At 36.8% G+C, this 20,324-nt stretch overlaps 1 protein-coding gene across 1 annotated transcript in view; it reads left to right on the top strand.

Moving 5' to 3' along the window:
* Positions 1 to 20,324, top strand: part of MNS1 (meiosis specific nuclear structural 1) — a 77,485-nt gene that overhangs the window by 52,848 nt on the left and 4,313 nt on the right. The window contains exons 4-8 of the mRNA XM_040620608.1: positions 6,263 to 6,365; positions 8,998 to 9,227; positions 10,017 to 10,233; positions 10,333 to 10,440; positions 17,416 to 17,673. Coding sequence (XP_040476542.1) covers positions 6,263 to 6,365; positions 8,998 to 9,227; positions 10,017 to 10,233; positions 10,333 to 10,440; positions 17,416 to 17,673 — 916 coding nt within the window. The remainder of the gene's footprint in view (positions 1 to 6,262; positions 6,366 to 8,997; positions 9,228 to 10,016; positions 10,234 to 10,332; positions 10,441 to 17,415; positions 17,674 to 20,324) is intronic.

The following is a 20,324-nucleotide window of genomic DNA, read 5'->3' on the forward strand; positions in this document are numbered from 1 at the left end:
CAAGTGTTTGAGTTTCTTCCAAATTTTCCCTTGTGATTGAGTTCCAATTTCAAAGCATTGTGGTCTGAGAATATGCAGGGAATAATCTCAGTCTTTTGGTATCGGTCGAGAACTGTTTTGTGACCCAGTATATGGTCTATTCTGGAGAACGTTCCATGTGCATTCAAAAAGAATGAGTATTCTGTTGTTCTGGGAGGTAGTGTTCTGTATATATCTATGAGGTCCATCTGGTCCAGTATATCATTCAAAGCTCTTGTTTCTCTGTTGATTTTCTGCTTAGGTGATCTTTCTATTGCTGAGAGTGGAGTATTGAGGTTCCCTACTATTAATGTATTATTATCTGTATGTCTCTTTATTCTGGTTAAGAGTTGGCTTGTGTATCTAGCTGCTCCCTGTTGGGGGGCATAGATATTTATAATTGTCGTATCCACTTGTTGGATATATCCTTTAAGAATAATATAGTGTCTTTCTGTATCTCTAACTACAGTCTTTAGTTTAAAATCTAATCTGTCTGATATGAGAATTGCTACCCCAGCTTTCTTTTGAGGTCCATTGGCATGAAAAATCGTTCTCCATCCCTTCACTTTCAGTCTGGATGTATCTTAAGGTTCAAGATGACTGTCTTGTAGACAGCATATGGATGGGTCATGTCTTTTTTTCCAATCTCCAACCCTGTGGCGTTTTATGGGAGCATTTAGGCCATTTACCTTGAGAGGGATTATAGAGAGAGATGATTTTAATGATGTCATGTTGCCTGTGAAGTCTTTGTTTCTATAGATTGTAAATTTCTATTCTGTATCACTCATGGCGTCTTTTTACTTTTATAGAACCCCCCCCCCTTAATATTTCTTGTAGGGCTGGCTTGGTGGTCACATATTCTTTCAGTTTCTGCCGGTCTTGGAAGGTCCTTGTCTCTCCATCCATTCTGAATGAGAGCCTTGCTGGATAAAGGATCTTTGGCTGCATGTTCTTCTCAGTTAGAGCTCTGAATATGTCTTGCCAACCTTTCCTGGCTTGCCAGGTTTCTGTAGACACGTCTGACATTATTCTGATGTTCCTCCCTCTGCATGTGAGGATTCTCTTCCCCCTGGCTGCTTTCAAGATTGTATCCTTGGATCTAATATTTGTGAATTGCAGTATTATGTGACGTGGTTTTGGTCTGTTCTCATTGACCTTGGGAGGGGTCCTCTCTGCCTCCTGGACATGAATGCTTGTTTCCTTTGCCAGATTAGGGAAGTTCTTAGCTACAATTTGTTCACATATCTCTTCTAGACCTCTTTCTCCACCACTGCAGGGATGCTGATGATTCTGACATTGGAATGTTTCATTGAGTCAGTAATCTCTCGTAATCTACGTTCTTGAGATTGGATTTTTTTGAGCCAAGTTTCCGTTTTTACTTTCTCTTCTACCATCCCATCTTCCAATATACTAATTCGTTCTTCTGCCTCATTTACCCTGGCCGTCAGAGTGTCTAGTTTAGACTGCATTTGACTCATAGATTTTTAATTTCTGCCAGATTTGCTCTCATTTCTGCCCTTAGAGATTCTATGTTCTTGTTAATATTTTCGTCAATATTTTTTTCAGGCCTACACATCATCTTGACCATTGTTACTCATAACCAAATTGTCAGAAATGGAGTTCAATCCATTAGTTCTGTGGCAGAGGCCACAGTCTGTATCTTTTCTTTGTTGGGGGGCAGTCCTCCTCCTCGTCATTCTGATGAGTGGTTGCGGGTTGCACAGAGTCCAAATTATTAGACAGGACCCAGGCAATGTGCACTTGTTTTATAGGAACCTTAGGGATGTGGGCTTCTTGATTTTTCAGCCTGCCTTCTGGGGGGAGGGGCCTGCCATGCCGATACTCAGGCAACCCTGTTTGGGTAGAGTTGCCCTGCCCCCCCGTAAGAGGGGGTGGGGATGGGCACAATGTGAACCCGTATTTCCAGGCTTTTGTTCTCTGGCGGCTTTCCCTGGCGGTTTTCCCTGGCGGTTTTCTGTGATTCTTCTGAGAGTCAGAGCAGCAGTGGCCGTATCCTCGCCTCTGTCTCAGAACAGAGATCGCAGTCCGCTCTCCATGAGCTCTCCTGGCCACTTTAACTCTGTTTCTGTCAGTGCTGCTAAGAACCCTGCAGCGTCCCGGGCTGTGCGCCCCACAGCCGCTCTCCCAGCCCTCGCTTGCAGGGCTGGCACATCTCTGTCCTTTGTGCTTCTAACACTGCTAGCTGCCCCCGGTTCCCGTGCATGCTCGGGAGCGCTGGTTTTCAGTCTGGTCGCACACGTGCTCCCGAGCTCCCCGTCTCAGTCTCATTTCTTGGTGGCTGCCGGTCCAGGAATCTGGCCCGTTCCCCAGTGCAAGTGGCTACTGCTTCCTGGCGCCCGAGTGTGGCGGCTCCCTCCCCCTTCCCTTTATCCTCCGATATCTTTGCGCGGTTTCTTGGCTCCCTGCTTTGTACCTCAATACTCAGCGCTGGAGATGTTCGTTTGTAGAGATCCAGATGTATCTTCGTCTGGGGCTGATTTCGTGGGTGTTCAGGATGGTCTGGCAGATATCCAGCTCGATTCAGGGGACCAGCTGAAGAAAAGTTCCCTAGTCCTCTGCCATCTTTTTCCTGAATAACCAATTTTAGGAATGGATGATAGGTTATCACTGTAGATTTATACAAATATTTGCTAGATCATAGGATATTGTGATCTTTTTGATACAAATAAATTTGGAAATTTAGATAAATTTGTAAATAGAACATTTTACCAAACTGACTGGCATAAGTTGTAACAGAAACCTAAATGTTTCTATAAATTTTAGAGATATTACATCTATAATTAACCTTGTTCACAAAGAAACCTACATGGCTTGGTGATTGGTGAATTTTACCAAACACTCAAATGATAACACCAGTCTCATGTAGGTTTGCAGAATGGCAAAAGAGGGAACACTTCCCAATTGATTTTAATCAGATCAGTACCCGAATAGGATAAAAAATTATAGAGTAATTTTTCTCTTGAATTTAGCTACTGTAATCTGAAATTAGTATCAAATCCAATGGCATGTGAGAAAGATATTCCATCTGACTAAATTTAACTGATCCTGGGAATACAAAGTTGGTTTAACTAGAAAATCAATAAATGTAATTCATCCCGTTAAGAGAATATAATAGAAAAACCATATGAGCAGAAAAAGCCAATTGATATAAATCAACATCATTCTAAGATTTAAAGAAGAATTAGGAAATTAGGAATAAAATGGAGTTTACAGTAACATCATACTTAATGGTAAACATGAAACACTTTACGTCTATTAAGACAGGGATGTTTGCTATAGTATCTTCTACTTATCTTTGTACTGGACATAATTAGCCAGTGCAATAATGCAAGAAAAGTAAATGAGAGGTGTTAGGATTGGCAGTAAAGAAATAAAACTTTATTCCCAGATGATATGATTGTGTATGTAAAAATCCAGAAGAATCTATAAATTGTAAGTTCAGCAGTGTTGTTGGATGTGACGTCAATATACATTAATTGTATTTCTGTAAATCAACAACTAGAGAATGAAATTTTCAAAATAATTTGTGCAAGAGCATAAAAAATTCCTAATGAAAGAGGTATAAAACCTCAACACTGAAAGAAAACGAAAATAAACCATTATCAGTATAGTTTTTAAAAACCTAAGTAATTGGAAGGATATACCATGTTTATTGAAGACTCAGTATTGTGAACATGTCAATACTCTCCAGGTTGATTTTTAAATTCAGTATCATCCTAATCAGAATCTCAACCAGTTTAATTGTGACACTTGACAAGTTTATTCTGAAATGTATACGGAAATGCAAAGTACCAAGAATGGCTAAGAAGACCAAAACTGGACACTTATTCTCTAGGATATGAAGAATTATTATAAAGCTACAATAATTACGATAGTGTGGTTTTAGCACAGAATAAACAAATGGATCAATGGAATAGAATGGAGCAGATCTTCTCACCCAGAACATTTAAACCCTAATGGCCTAAGGCATCTGTCACCTGTAATGAATTAACTAACCTCTTATCGATCTAAACAATACCAACTATATACTGTCTATGAGAAAATTGAAATATAGTCTTCTGTGGGGCTTAATTCCCTTATGGAACCCCAGTTTGAGGAAGAATGGGATGTATTCAAAAACAGATCCATGCATAGATGCACACTTCAACTTTATGACACTGCAGAGCACTGTCACTGCTCTGGTACTGCAGAGCATTCAGAAATGCACAGTTTTATAAAATGGCACTGGATCAATTCAGTAGCCATATGTACAAAAACGAACTTGACTTTCACTTCACACTACATACAGAAATCAATTCTTGAATGATTGTAGTCTAAAAGTCAATGGTGAAACAACGTTTTGAGAGACTAATATAAGAAAATACCTTTATGTCTGTGCAGTAGGCAACATTTCTTAAAACATGACACAGAAGTCATTGACAATGAAGAAAAAGATTGGTGAATTAGAATACTTCTCTTCACCTAAAGAAACCACAGTGAGAGTAAGTACAGACTATAATAAAATATTGCAATGCATATAAGCAAAAGACTTGAGAATATATAAAGAACTTTATGCAACAATAAGACGTAGACAATTTAGTCTAAAAATGGGCAAAAAATATTGAAAACTTCACAGAAGATGTAGAAATGACTCAAACATATGAAAAGGTCTATTTCATTTTAATAATAGGGAAACAAAACCCCAGTGATTATTACACACCCATAAGAGTGGTTAAACTGAAAAAGAATGACAAGACTAAAAAGTGTTGCTGGGATGTGTGGCAGTGGGAGTGCTTAAGCACTATGAATGTAAAGCTGTGCAAAGCATTGGAAAGCTGGCATTTTCTACTACATTTGAACACAGCCTACCCTGCGACTCAGAAATTTCACTCCTAGGTATATATCCAGTAGAAATGTGTGTACTTGTCCTTCAAATGAAAGTCATTTATTTGCATGTTAGTTATTTGGAATTTGGTGCACTGTGTTTTGGAGAGGTAATACCGTAAATTGTGATTGGCTTCATACGTTGGTTTACAAATACTAATACCTAACTCCAACAAAAACCCTTGTAAATATATTGCAGGCTGTTAGAATAAAATATGTAGACTACCTAGAAACTTAATCCTCATTTATATTATTTTTATGAAAGAAAGCAATCTTGTGTCATAAACATTTACACCTACAATAGTAAGGGCAAGAAGGATACATCACAACACCAAGAATAGCTCTCCTCTTACCCACGATGACTGTCTCTTTGGAGGTATAGGGTACTTGTAGCTTGTTGATAATTAGGTGAGTGCATCTGTTCTAGTGAGAATGAAGATGTGCTCAGGGCACCCGGGTGGTACAGTTGGTCAAGCATCTGACTCTAGGTTTCAGCTCAGGCCTTGATCTCAGAGTTGTGAGATCAAGCCCTGTGGGCTCTAGGCTCAGTGCACAGTCTGCTTCAGACTCTCTCTCCCTCTGCTTCCCCCACCCCCACTCTCTCTGTCTAAAATAAATAATATTTTTAAAAAGAATTAAGATGTGCATCTAATTAACATCTAAGGACCCTTCCAACTCAGAATTCTCGTATTTGGAATTATGACGGCACATTAAAATGGAAAGGTGTATATGGCATATTGTTTTCCACTATAGCTAGGGAAGGGATAGATTCAAAAGCAGTTTAGAGATTATCTGGGGGCAATCCTCATTTTTAACAGATAAGTAAACAAGTCCAGAGAAATGAAGCAAACTTGCCCATAGGGTCATTCCTCTTCATCATCATCATCAAAAAATAGTTACCATTCATGGTGTTTACTGTGTAACACGTACTTTTCTAAGCTTTTTATATACATTAACTAATTCCCATAGCTACACAAAACCGAGGTACAAAATTCAAGTAACTTGCTTTAAACCACTCCACTATAGTTCTTTCAGCTCGATAGCATTAGTAGCTGGACAGAAGTTTTAACCAATATTGATAAAGCATCTTCTCTGTGTCACACTCTGGCAAAAAGATTGTTAGTGATGATTATTGGAAATAAAAGTGTTGATTTGTCTGGAAAATTAATTATAAAATGCCTCATTTCATACGCATTCTGATTTTTCTTTGGGTGAAGGGAGGAAAGGATATTGTTTTCAAGGTATTTAATAATAGCTTTTACAAATTTAGAAAAAAGTTTTTAAATTTAGAATATAGACTTTTAAAATATTAAGAGAAATATGGTCCTCAATTTTAAATTTCTTTTTTTTTTTTAAACAGTATTGAGCTCAGAGAATTGGAGAAGAAATTAAAAGCAGCTTACATGAATAAAGAAAGGGCAGCTCAGATTGCAGAGAAGGATGCCATTAAATACGAGCAAATGGTAATCATGTTTCTGGTCATTATGTTTTCTATGTTTTTAGCTAAATTTAGGAAACCAAAAATAGACCAATTTTGTGAAAATTGCTACATACTATAAAGAATTTACACTGCTAGTTTTCCTAAATACTTTTATACTTTTCAGATCCTTAAGGTACAGGAACTCATAGATTATTTAATAGTGAGCCTTGTTTAATTTAATGTTAGAGCCTTTCAGAGACACAAAGAATGAGGTTGCTGTTTAGAATGAATAGCTATATTCAGTAAGTCCGAGCATTCCTTGTGGTCTCTGAGTATTCTTTGACAAACCAATACAGTACAAGTTGTTAGTGTGATCAATATATTTTAGAAGGTTATTATATTTTGTATTTGTTAAATGTTTCAAAAATTAAAGTGTTTTATAATTTTAGGCAGAAAACTTGCCTGTTTTGTAAGTAGCTATGTCTTCTTCCCCTGTTTCTATTTTTGTCCCCTTTTCTAACTCCTGACATACTGCCAAGTTCAGGGAAAGAGTTATTCTTGGGCAGAGGAGTTTCAGACACACTCAACAGTAGTGTTATACAGTAAATGTAGAATAGGGTTTATTGAGTTAACACTTAAAAGCAGGTGCACACCATCACTTGAGTGCTCATGGTCCCACGGAAGGGCTAGATGTAGATGAAAAGTTCTGACTGCAACCTTACATGGTCTTGTAAGTTCCTTTATCTTGTTTTTGTATTATTGTGTAGAGCATTTTGGTGGTAGAGTTTCCTCTCTCCTAGATCCCTTTCAAAGACGTTATGTAGCTATTAAAGAGAAGAGGTAGAGGGAAATGTTCTGGCTTTCAAAGTTGGTCTGAATATAGTATAGGTTAAAAAGAAAAAAGCAAGCTGTAAGTTAGAGAGTAATATGTATCACAGACCAACTTTTTCTTAAACCTGTATGTGCATTTTATCAACCGATGTGTGATATCAACACACACATATTGACGCACACATACAATTAGAGGAATAATATCAAATATTTAACCAGCGCAGTGTGATATAGACATCTCATACGAGGAGATGCTGGCCATAGCGATGTGTGGGTGCATGTGTGTTAGAATAGGAAAAGTCTGGAGCATTACACAGCATGCTACTGACTGGGATGGCCTTTGGTTTGGTAGGTTGTAGGAGAGCATGAGGAGACTTCATTTCCTAGGACATGTAGTTCTTTTCTAAGCTCGCAAAAATAAAGTAGAACGTAAACAATGTGCTCTTTGGCTAGCAGCTGGCAGTTTTATCCTAATATTTGAGGTTTCTCAAAGCAATTGTACATTTTAATCTGCCTCCTTAAAGAATTGACACCATTTTCTAAATAAAATTGGTCCACAAAACTTAAACTCAAATAGTCTTAGAACTTGACTAGGTGTTGAGACATTTAGGTGCTAGTTTGGGCTCTGTCTTTCTGAGCTTTAGCCATATCTGTGAAATGAGAATATTGTATCTCTATAAGCGTATGGCAATGTGTACATAAGTGTTTTTATCATTTCTCATTTTTTTAAAGAACCTGGTATAGCATATGATAAGAAAATAGAAGCAGAGAAGGCGTTTTGGTCAAGTCCTATTAATCGCGTATATGGTTAAGGCGTCAATTAGATCAGGAATGGCACTCAGCATTCATATTTTAATCTGTTTCTCCTTGTCTGTTTGATGCTATTAACCTATTCTAGCATTGGATTATGATCATAATGGTAAAAGGTAATAAAAATTGCCTCAGCATATTTAATTTATAACTTACTTGGTTAATGATTTCAAAATGTTCAAAACAAATAAGGGGTTTAACGTAGTTAAGAAGCAAGATTGTCTCTAACTCAGAATGGTCTTGAATGAGTGAGTTAAAAGCTACAGAAAACAGGGGCACCTGGGTGGCTCAGTCGTTAAGCCTCTGCCTTCGGCTCAGGGCGTGATCCGGGTGTTTCAGGATCGAGCCCCACATCAGGCTCTTCTGCTGGGAGCCTGCTTCTTCCTCTCCCACTCCCCCTGCTTGTGTTCCCTCTCTCACTGGCTGTCTCTCTCTCTGTCCAATGAATAAATAAAATCTTAAAAAAGCTACAGAAAACAGACACAGTGGTGTATATGACTCTTTTAAGTTAAATGATTATAAAGGGCATTTAATAAATGAGAAATGAGAGACTTCAAAGGCCAGTGGCAAGAAAGTAGGTTTAGGCTGGAAGAAACATGAGAGCTGCTCAGAGCTGTTTAATGGTAGATCTGTCTGAAAAAGAGTATGATCCTTGCTGTAAATGGCAGCTGACGCACAATGGAGCTAAAAATTGCCTATATCCACTTTTAAATAAAAGAAAAAGAGGACTGCTGCTTTTTAAACATAGCACGAGTAAAGTACTTCTATTTGCCGGTTTTCAAATGTGGAGTTATCAGTTATCCTTATCCTGTATTTCCTTGAGACCTACTTGAAGGAATGGGAAAGCCTCTTTAGGGTTTGACTCCTCACTCAAACCCTTCAGGTGACAGTAACTTTCTTTAGCTTTTTATCTCAACAGATGGAAATATTTTATGCAATAGGCTTTATAATATTTCATTACATCTGTTTTGAAATATTCTATCATACTGTGCACGCATTTGAAAACGGAAAGATGAATCTTGTTTTAAAAACAGAAACGTGATGCTGAGATAGCTAAAACCATGATGGAAGAACACGAAAGAGCAGTAAAGGAAGAGAATGCTGCGGAGGACAAACGGAATAAAGTAAAAGCACAGTATTATCTCGATTTAGAGAAACAACTTGAAGAACAAGAAAAGAAAAAGCAGGAAGCGTATGAGCAGTTACTAAAAGAGAAACTCATGATTGATGAAATTGTTAGGAAAATCTATGAAGAAGATCAATTGTAAGTTTATCCCAGCTTCTTTACATGCCTAAACATTGAGATGCGATTTATCTTAAGTTTGTTTTGAAGATGTAAAGCAACTGAACAGTGCCTAGTACATAGTAAGTCCTCAATAAATGTTACAGTTATATAAACTGAGATCAACTTGTTTCTTTGTAAGTATGATAATTACCTGATAACAAATGTTTATTAAGTAACAGAATGATTAAACCTTTGTTTTTCTTAAGTATGCCCATATCATGTCAGAGGACTTGTATTCTGATCATTTCTTTGCGAGACAGCTGAAGTATAGAGTGCTGCTGGGCTTATGCAGACAGGTTGTTGGCCTTTTTGAAGTGAGATGCATAAAACTTCATTAATAGCTTAGAGGAGAGGTGTAAGTAGTATTTTACTTAGAAGATTCATACCTATCATTATATTTCATGGCACATAGTGGATATTCAAAATGTTTGTGGTATTAATGAATGAATAAACTCTTAAGTAGAAAAGCTGTGGGGTGCCTGGGTGGCTCTGTCAGTTAAGCATCCGACTCTTGATTTCAGTTCAGGTCATGATCTCAGGGTCATGAGATCGAGCCCCACGTCAGGCTCCATGCTCAGTGGCGAGTCTGCCTGAGATTCTCCTTCTCCCTCTGTCCCTCCCCCTGCTTGTGCTTGCTCTCTCTCTCAAATAAGTAAATAAATAAAAAGAAAAACTATTTTTGCCCACATTATTATCAACTGAAGGAAATGACGCATTTTTCAATATTATTTCTCTTACTGTAAAACTGCACTCACTATTGCTTTTTAGGGAAAGACAACAAAAGTTAGAAAAAATGAATGTAACTCGAAGGTATATAGAAGAGTTTCAGAAAGAGCAGGCTCTCTGGAGAAAGAAGAAACGTGAAGAGATGGAAGAAGAAAACAGAAAAATCATAGAATTCGCCAACATGCAGCAACAAAGAGAAGAAGATAGGATGGCAAAAGTTCAAGAAAATGAGGAAAAAAGGCTACAGCTTCAGAACACGGTATTAAAATAACCACTTTAACGTTGGAGAAATTCTGAAATACTTGTTACAGAATTTGTTTCCTATTAACGTTTGTGTGTTTCTTTAAAAATTTAATAGCTGACTCAGAAATTGGAAGAAATGCTGCGGCAACGTGAAGATTTGGAACAAGTGAGACAAGAATTATACCAGGAAGAACAAGCCGAAATACATAAGATGAAACTAAAAGTAAGTTTTGGAAGGAAAGAATGATTAACATAGAGAAGAATACATTTTGAGATGAAGCAGTAGAAAAATGGTAGATCTAAACCCAACCACATTGATAATTACATTATGTGTAAACAGTGTAAACGCTAAAATTGGGGGCGCCTGGGTGGCTGAGTCAGTTAAGCGTCTGCCTTTAGCTCAGGTCATGATCCCAGGGCCTGGGATTGAGCCCCACATCAGGCTCCCTGCTCATCGGAGAGCCTATTTCTACCTCTCCCTCTGCCCCTCCCCCTGCTTGTGCACGTGCTATTTCTCTCTCTCTCTCTCTGTCAGATAAGTAAATAAAAGCTTTAAAACAAAACAAAACCCTATTAGAAGAAAAATTTTCAGGCTGGATAAAAAAGCTAGACCTAGGCAGCAGTTAACAAACAGCATAAAAGGTGTGATTCAGCTGTCTTATCTGTAAGAAACACAATTTGAATATGAAGACATATAGTTTAAGTACAAAAGGATGGAGAGGGCTATACTAAAAACTAATCAAAAGCAAGTTAGGATGGAAATCGTGATGCTAATAGGGTAAATTCATCTAGTGGATATAACAGCCCTAAAGGTGGATGAACCTTTGTAAAGCTTCAAAATGGTTGAAATAAAACTGAAAAGAGAAAGAGACAAATCTATAATTATAGGTGAAGATTTCAATATTCCTTCTGATGAGTATACTGAATAAGTAGTCAGAAAACCCCAGGACATAGTGTTGAATAATATATTCTGACCTCAGGTTAGGAGGACTTCCAGTTTTCTAGTTGGGTTGTTTGTTCGATGATTGTAGAGGTTTGAGAGTTCTTTATGTATTCTAGATGCTCGTCCTTTGTCAGGTGTGCAGGTTTACAGAGATTTTCTCTTAGTCTGTAGCTTGTCTTTTCATCTTCGTAGCAGGGTCTTGCTCCAAACAAATCTTTTCAGTTACTATGAGGTCCAGTTGACCAATCTCAATTTTTATAGATAATTTGACATCAATTCTAGGAAGTTTCTGCCTAAATCCTGAAGAATTTTTTTTCCTAAAACTTTATTACTTTTACATATGAATCTGTGATCTATTTTCAGTTAATATTTTATATAGGGTATGAAACTTGGGTTAAGGTTTTTGCTTTTAGATGTTCAGTTGCCCCATACCATTTGTTGAAAAGATTTTCTATCCTACATCTAATTGCTTTTGCAACTTTATTAAAACGTGGTTGAGTATATTTGTATGGGTTTTGTTCTGTTGACCTATGTATCTGTCCCTCCACCAATACCACACAGTTTTGGTTACTGTAGCTATATAATCATTCTTCAGATTTACTTTATCCTTTCCATATACACTTTAGAATAATCTTATCTCTATCTACAAAAATAGCCTTCTGGGATTTTGATAGGCATTACATGAAATCTAAGTATCAATTTGGGGAGAATTGACATGTTCACTATGTTGAATCTACCAGTCCATGACCATAGTAGGATTCCCACTTATTTAGATCATCTTCGAATATTTTCCTCACTGGTTTATAGTTTTCAGCATACAAATCCTATATATGCTTTGTTAGCACATTCCATTTATGATGAAATTTTAATTTCAGTGTCCACGGACTCATTAGTGAATTAACTGTTTTATATTTATCTTGTATCTCACAACCTTGCTGTATTCACTTAGTAACTTTAAGAGGTTTTTTTTTTTTTTCCTGTATATAGCTAGTCATGTTTTCTGCGAATGGGGACAGTTTTATTTCTTCATCTGTATTGGTTTTATTTCCTTTTCTTACTTTATTGGACTGGCTAAAACTTTTAGCATTGGCTACCACTATGTTGAGTAAGAGTGAGGTGATAGACATCAACTTTCTTTGTTGCCTATTTAAGGGGAAAGCATTCTGTTAATTGTACTTTGTTTTGTGGATAGATGCTCTTTATTAAGTTGAGGAAGTTCTCTTCTATCCCTATTTTTCTGAAGGTTTTTATCATGAAGGAATATTAAATTTTGTCAGATGCTTTTTCTACATTTATAGATAAGATGTGCTTTTTCTTCTTTACCCTGGGGGATTACATTGATTTTTTTGAATACTGAACCGGTCTTCATTCACTGGAATAAATCCCACTTTGCACTGGTGTATAATTCTTTTAATATATGGCTGGATTCTATTTTCTGATATGCTAAGGATTTTTTCATCCATATTCATGAGGAATATTGGTTTTTAGTTTTCTGTTTTTATACTGGTGTCAAATTAATAATATTTTCATAAAATAAATGGGGAGGTGTTCCCTCTTCTATCTTCTGGAAGATTGTATAAAATTAGTTTTAATTCTTCATTAAACATTTGGTAGACTCTCTAGGGAAACCATCTGGCCCTGGAGTTTTATTTTTTGAGTTTTAAATTATTTATTCAATGTCCTTAATAGTTATAGGGCAATTCAAATGATCTTCATTTTTCGTTATATTAGTGACTTGTGGTTAAGGAAGTTATCCATTTTGTCTCAGTTGTATTATGTGTGTAGAATTGTTCATACTATTCCCTTATTATCCTTTGGATGTCTGCAGGGTCTCCAGTGCTAGCCCATGTTTCATTTCTGATATTGGTAATGTGTTTCTATTTTTGGTCACTCTTGCTTTTGGTTTTTCAAGTTCACTGACTTTTAATATCGGCTTTCTTGAAGTATAATTGACATATAAAATTGTAAGATATTTAAAGTATACGTTATGGTGATTTGATATATGTTTACTTTGGGAAATGATTCTCTCCAGCTAGTTAATTAACATCTATCACCTCACACATTTATCTTTTTGATGAGAGCATTTAAGTTGTACTCTTAGCAAATTTTAGTTCTATAATACCGTGTTATTAACTACACTTACATTAGCTCCTCAGACCTTATTCATCTTATAGCTGAACTTCGTACGCTTTTACCAACCTCTTCCAATTTCCCCTGCCCGCCAGCTTATTATTTTCTGTCTTATTATATACAAAAATTAATGAGACAAACAAAAAAGCTGAAACTACAAAATTTCTAGAAGAAAACAGCAGTAAGACTTTATGACTTTGAGAAGGGTGAAGATTTTTTAGTAGGATAAAAAAGGCATGATCCATAAAGGAAAAAGAAATTGAAATTGGGTTTCATCAAAACTAAGAACTTCCTAACACTTAGGAAAATGTAAATGCGAGCCACAGTGTGGAAAACAGTATTCCCTACATGTATCTTACAAAAACCTTTTATTCAGAATGTAGAAAGATTGCTTATAACTCAATAATAGAATATAAAGAACCCAGTTTTTTTTAATGAGCAAGAAGTCTGAACAAACATTTCATAAAACAAATATACGAATAGCCAATATACAATAAATTGTTAGCTATTAGTATTTTTAATATTTTTCAGCTGTATCAAAACAGATCATTTTAGATATACTTTTTCATCAGGGAGGAGGGAATAGATACCGTGTATTGATATCAAAACCAATTGCATGTATATTCTTGATTAACTGCATATAAGAATATAAAATATGTACATTTCTTTTTAAAAACAACTTAATGTAATCGATTTAGATATATCTAATATCAAATTACCCAAAAAAGTTAAGAATAAAATGATGGATGAAGGTATATATGAACAAATGGGAAGCAGACAGGCAAGGTCATCATCACAAAAGTAGAACATCAAATGAATCCCAGATATCACAGATGAAAGGTATAATCGACAAGATATTGCAGAATAAACATTTAATTTTCTGTGAAACATTGGAGAGTTAATAGCTTAAAGTTACATACTTCAAAGAAAGTCTGTCAGAATAACACAAGGGGAAATGGTGTTTAACACCACTATATTTTCATTTTTTAACTGAGAATCTAAAAATATTGTTTTCATCTATTGGTTGAAGAGGAAATCTGCAGGTAATTTAGAGGATCAGATTACTACATATCAAAATCTTATCAGATTTATAAAACTGATCTCTGAGGCAATTCATTATTAAACAAGAAACACAGGTAAAACTTATCTAGGCAGCCAACTCAGTAACTTAGAAAAACAATACAAATTCAAGTATGAGGCAAGAATATGGAAGGAAATCATAAAGACACAAGTGGAAATTTCCTAAAAGTCAGGAAAATACATTAGCATTAATTAATCTTACTTAGTATTGGGGGGCAGGGCTTTTACTCTGGAAAAACTTTAAAGAAAAACAAAACCAAATTGAGAAGACTAACGGGTCTATATAGGAAAAAGATTAGAATATAGTGAAAGGTGGGGCGCCTGGGTGGCACAGTCAGTTGAGTGTCCAACTCTTGGTTTCAGCTCACGTTTGTGATCTCACAGTTGTGAGATGGTGAGATGGAGCCCCACGTCGGGCTTCATGCTTAGTGTGGAGTCTGCTTAAGATTCTCTCTCCCTCTCTCTCTGCCCTCCCCCCTCTACTCTAAAATAAATCTTTTTTTTTTTTTTTAAAGATTTTATTTATTTATGTGACAGACAGCGAGAGAGGGAACACGGCAGGGGAGAGGGAGAGGAAGAAGCAGGCTCCCAGCCCAGGAGCCTGATGTGGGACTCGATCCCAGAACGCCAGGATCACGCCCTGAGCCAAAGGCAGACGCTTAACGACTGCACCACCCAGGCGCCCCATAAATCTTCTTAAACAAATAGTGAAAGGGTCATTCAACTGTATACTCAACAAACGGGAAAAATATTCATGGTACAATTTTCTGCATAGAAAACATAGTGATTTCAAAAAAATGTAGAAAAAGCAGATAAGATCACTAAGGATATATCCTATGTGAAAAGCTTTTCGTGCCTTGCCTCATACCCTCTTAGCCCCATCTTTGATTTCCGTGACAGCTGTGGAGAACACTTGTGAGGCCTTACACTGACTCTGCTGACAGATTCCTAAAGTGTGGTGGTGTTGGTGAGGGCCAGAGTTAACACCCTCTGGGGCATCCCTCAACCAACAGGGGACAGAAATGAAGGGGTAGATGCTTCTTCCTGTCAGCCTTGGGGACTGACCTGAAAGGTGCTACATGCATTCCTTACAAGGTCCTGGCAGGCTTAAGCCATAGTTGCCCACATAAGAACCAGTTCAGTGATGCACCCATGTGTTAGGACTTTTCTTTCTTCCCTATTTCTCTCTGCTTGTCCCTCACTGCTGCTTTCTGAGATCTTCTCTCATAAAATATGTGTATACAAATATTTGTGTAAGGCTCTGCTTTCAGAGGAGAACCCAGACCAAGATACCTCTAAAAGTTTCCAGCTTCAGAGTAGTTTTACAGCAAATTATTTCAGACCTTCAGTGAATAGCTATTTCTTAAACCACATTATAGGTTGTAAAATTATGCAGTCCATATTACATATATATAAAATCCTGATCCAGACAGATCAAAGAGTACAAGAACACTTTTCTAGTAGGAAAAAAAAAAAAAAGTAATGAATTGTGTTTTGTTTTGCTAACACTTCCCTGATTTTTAGCCAGATGTCTTTACTATTGGTTGGATCAAACTCAAATTTGTATGGGAGATGGATGCCAGGAGACGTCAACAGTTCTTTTGGTTCAATGTGTGTTTTCTGTGTGCAATGTGTTACGATAAGCGCTAGAGGAATTCAGAGCTGAGACAATATGTGCCTTCACTGGGGCTTCTGACTTCTATATCATCCATGGCAGATGAACACAAACTATAATATCATAAAAACGCTGTGCTCAGCATCCCAATGTAAAATAATAGATATGATATATAAAATAATAAAAAAATATGCCATGGGTATATGAAATAAAATTAAATGTTGGGAAAATTAAATGGTATCAAATGTATCAAAAAAGAGATATGCAGGAATTAGAGTGATTAGAAAAAGACTTTCTAGAGTTGGGATTTGAACAGATTAGATAGAACTAAGTGAGGAAAAAGAGGTTGAATATTCAAGACAATGAACAAAGTTACTTTAACTGATATTCCAGATTGACTCACTTAAAACCCACTCCTATCTTTTTTTCTTAGTTTATTATAAAGACTGTAAAGTTGAAACCACATTTCTCTTCCTTTAGCTAGAATTCTTCACAGGACCTAGGTTATCTCCCAAGTTGTCCTTGCACCTCAAGGTGTGAGGACAGAAGTGGGCAAAGTGAGGTTGCGGTCACATGTAGAAGACTGCGTCATTGGGAGTAGTTTTGGTAGAGTTACCAAAACGGAATTTCAGCCGTGATGGTTAACTCTACCAAAAATAGATACTAACCAAGATGGCGGCTGGTTCCCTGTCCCTCTCGGAGGTTCTCTATGCCACCTGCTGGCCCGTAGTAAATCCCTGATAGTTTGTGTTACCTGTAAAAACCCTGCCCATACAGCTGTTGGTAAGGCTGTATTCTGAATGCCTTGAGGATATGGCTTACCTCCTGGAAATTGTGTTAGAATTAGGCAAGGCTCGTTGAAGGAATTAAAATTTACATCAGTCCTAATTGGACAGACAATTAAGCAAAAACAGGAAAATGTTACTGATAGAATCTAGGTGTTATATGGGTGGTCACTGTAAACATTTTTCAATTATGTTTGAAATTTTTTCTTAATAAAATGTTAAGAAAATTAAAGCTTGTAGGAAGAGACTTTAACTGCAACAAATTTGAATTTTCCCAAAAAACTTGTCACTTCTAGATTATTATTTTGAAAAATATTTACCAGTGATTTGAACTACAGTGAAAGGCAAGATTCTAGAATGATTCATAGTGGGTACAACTTTCACAGGTCAGATTTAAAACCTCAGGTGTGCAAAAAAATTTTATCAGCTCCTTCCAAAATATATACAAATTAAAATTTAAAAATAAAAGAAGGCAATCCAAAGGTAACATGTCATTTATCCAACGAGTCTTAAAAGGAAAAGGCTTAATTTTTCAGTTTTATTTCATATTGTAACACTGCACTTGACCAAACTCTATCCACCCTTTCTTTATAAATCTGTAAAGAAACAGTTACTGAATTAATGTTTATATGGATTGTTGTTTAGGAGGAAGCAGAAGAGAAATTGAAAAAGCAAAAGGAGTTGAGGCAAAATTTTATAGAACAAATGGCCCTGAAGGAATTAGTACTCCAGGCTGCAAAAGAAGAGGAGGAGACCTTTAGAAAGGCTATGCTAGCTAAGCTTGCCGAGGATGATCGGATAGAACTGATGAATGCTCAGAGACAAAGAATGAAGCAACTAGAACACAGGAGAGCTGTGGAAAAACTCATTGAAGAGCGTCGCAACCAGTTCCTTGCAGACAAAGTAAGAAAAAGTGTCTTGTTATTATCACTGAACCAGCAATCAGCTCATCTGTTCCTCCACTAAACATTTAACTGAGACCCTTGTATGTGCCAGATGCTGTTGGATATGTGTTTCCTAATCATATGGTACAGACATTTTCTGACCATTTATTAATGCATCTGGAATATATTGATGCTTTCTATGTGCTAGACACTGGTTGGCTGGTGTTGAGAACATAAATACAACTAAGTCCATGATTATGAGTTTATGGTCTTGGTTAAGTATACAAAAACAATCATTATAAAGATAGGCCAAGTACGTGTGATAATAATTATACAGGTTCGGGCCTCTTGATATGGTAGAAGGGACACAGATCATGAATGCACTGGATGCTATTTTAAGGAAAGTAATTTTTACCCAAGGTTCCCACTGAGGAATTAAGTAAGCTACACGATCAGTTCTGCACTTGGAAGGATGACATGAGTAGGCGTATGGGGGGTAGAGTGAGGGGAGTAAGACAGGGAGACCAGTTAGGACATTACTGTGGTAAGTCTGTGATAAGTGCGGAAAGCCCGTGCAAATGGGGAACAGGAGCCATCTGAGAGAGGGAGGGGGGTAGGTTGGGTGGGGCTTGGTGACCAGTTAGGTGCGGAGAGGTGAGAGCAGGATTACAGCTGCTGCTCCTACTACTAAATACTGTTGCTTCCATCTTCAGTGAGCAAGTGAGGTCCTGACGAAGACAAAGAGATTTCAAGGGGGTATATAATTCCATTTTGTCCACATTGATTTTGAGGCCCCAGGGGGAGATTTCTTAGTTGGCAATGTAGATTTCAGAGTTGGAGAGGGAACTAGGTTTGTGCCTTTGGAGACTTCGATTTCTCTATTTTATGCTTCATTCATAAACCTCAAATAATACTTATATAATCTGCCTCACTAGATTGTTCAGCTTCAAGAACCAAATCAGATAATATGTAAGTGCTTTGTAAACATAAACAGCTCTAAATATGAAGAGTACAGATTAGGCATATTGTAAATATTTTTAATTAATAGAAGTAGTAGCAATAACAATGAACACTTATTGAGTGTTTACATGTGTCATTCACTATTCTGAGCTCATTACAAGCAAAGTGATAACTTTAAACTTTCAACCCCGTGAGTTAGGCACTATTCTACCCCCATTTTAAAGATGTGGGAACTGAGGCATAGAGAGATTAAATATATATATTGCTCAAGGTTTCAAAGCAAGTAAGTGGCAGAGCAGGGATTAATAATTATCATAATGATGATCTTTTCCTGTATGGGTGGACAGGAAGAAATCTTGAGACATTCTTGTAATCAACAGATACTGACCTGCTGGGCATTCTGCTGAGTGTTAGTGAGGAAACCAAAATAAATAAAAGTTAATTCTGGTAGCCTCTAGGGTAGTGCAAAAATTAGGGTATAGATTCCCAAAAGACTCGATTATATATAAAATTATACTAAGAATACATTTCTTAAATGTAAAATGTAAACATTTATAGAATTTGGTAGTTGTAATTTACCAATTGTGCAATACAGTTGACCGATGAACAGCACAGGGGTTAGGGGTGCTGACACCTGCCCCTCACCCAAAGATCCATGTGTAACTTTTGACTCCCCCAAAACTTAACTGATAGCCTACTGATGACCAGAAGCCTTATTGATAACATAAAGGTTCAATTAGCACTTATTTTATATGTGTATTACATCCTGCATTCTTAAAGTAAGGTAGAGAAAAGAAAATGTTATTAGGAAGAGAAAATACATTTACATATGGTACTATATCATATTTATCGAAAAAAAACCTTACAGGTAAGGGGACCTGTGCAGCTCAAACCAGTGTTGTTCACAGGTCAACTGTATATTTATGGCAGAACTATGTGGGTTTACCCGGAAATACATAAAAGATGAATAAAAGCAGAAGGCTATTCTAAGTTGACAGCATATGGAATTACCACAATGAGAAACTTGAATGATAGGCAGAAGAATTTAGATATGATACAGTAGGAAACTGGTGATCATAACATGGTCTTTAGCAAGAGGAGAAGGCAGTAATTCAAGAAAGAGGTGAGGAGGACCTGGAATAGGTTCACAGAGCAATGGAAGAAGCAAGAAAGAGAAGAGTTTAAATATTTTTAAAGGAAGATGAGACTGCTATGGCTTTTTTGGATGTAGGATAGAGTAGAGGAAAGAGTCAAAATAACTCCAAGGTTTCAAATATGAGAAACTCAGAGAATACCAAGTGCTGTTACGTTTTGAGGTGGAACCAAAAGATATAATTACTTTAGTTTTAATCATTTTGGGTTTGAAACAGAAAAGCAAATTGAAAATATTCTGAAGGCAGCTGACCCAGAGGAGCAAAGCTTAGGTCAGATTTTCCTAGAAATACGTATCTGGCATTAAGTAGCACACAGAGAGGTTCAAGCTAAGATGATTCCTCTAAAGAATATATTATAATGAGAAACAAAGGGCAAATCAAGTCTTGGGAGTAGAAGCAGGAGGAAAAAAACGACGACGATACCAAGAGCTGGTTAGAAAGGCAAGAGAATCTGGTGTATCACAGAAAACCGAGAGAGATCCGCTCTTTTACCTGCTCCATGAAATGTTGGAATACGTTGGCTCTTCTCTATTCTTATTTCATGCCACAGTTCTGT

The sequence above is a fragment of the Ursus maritimus genome, unplaced genomic scaffold (assembly GCF_017311325.1).
Source record: "Ursus maritimus isolate PB19 unplaced genomic scaffold, ASM1731132v1 scaffold_35, whole genome shotgun sequence".
NCBI lineage: Eukaryota > Metazoa > Chordata > Mammalia > Carnivora > Ursidae > Ursus > Ursus maritimus.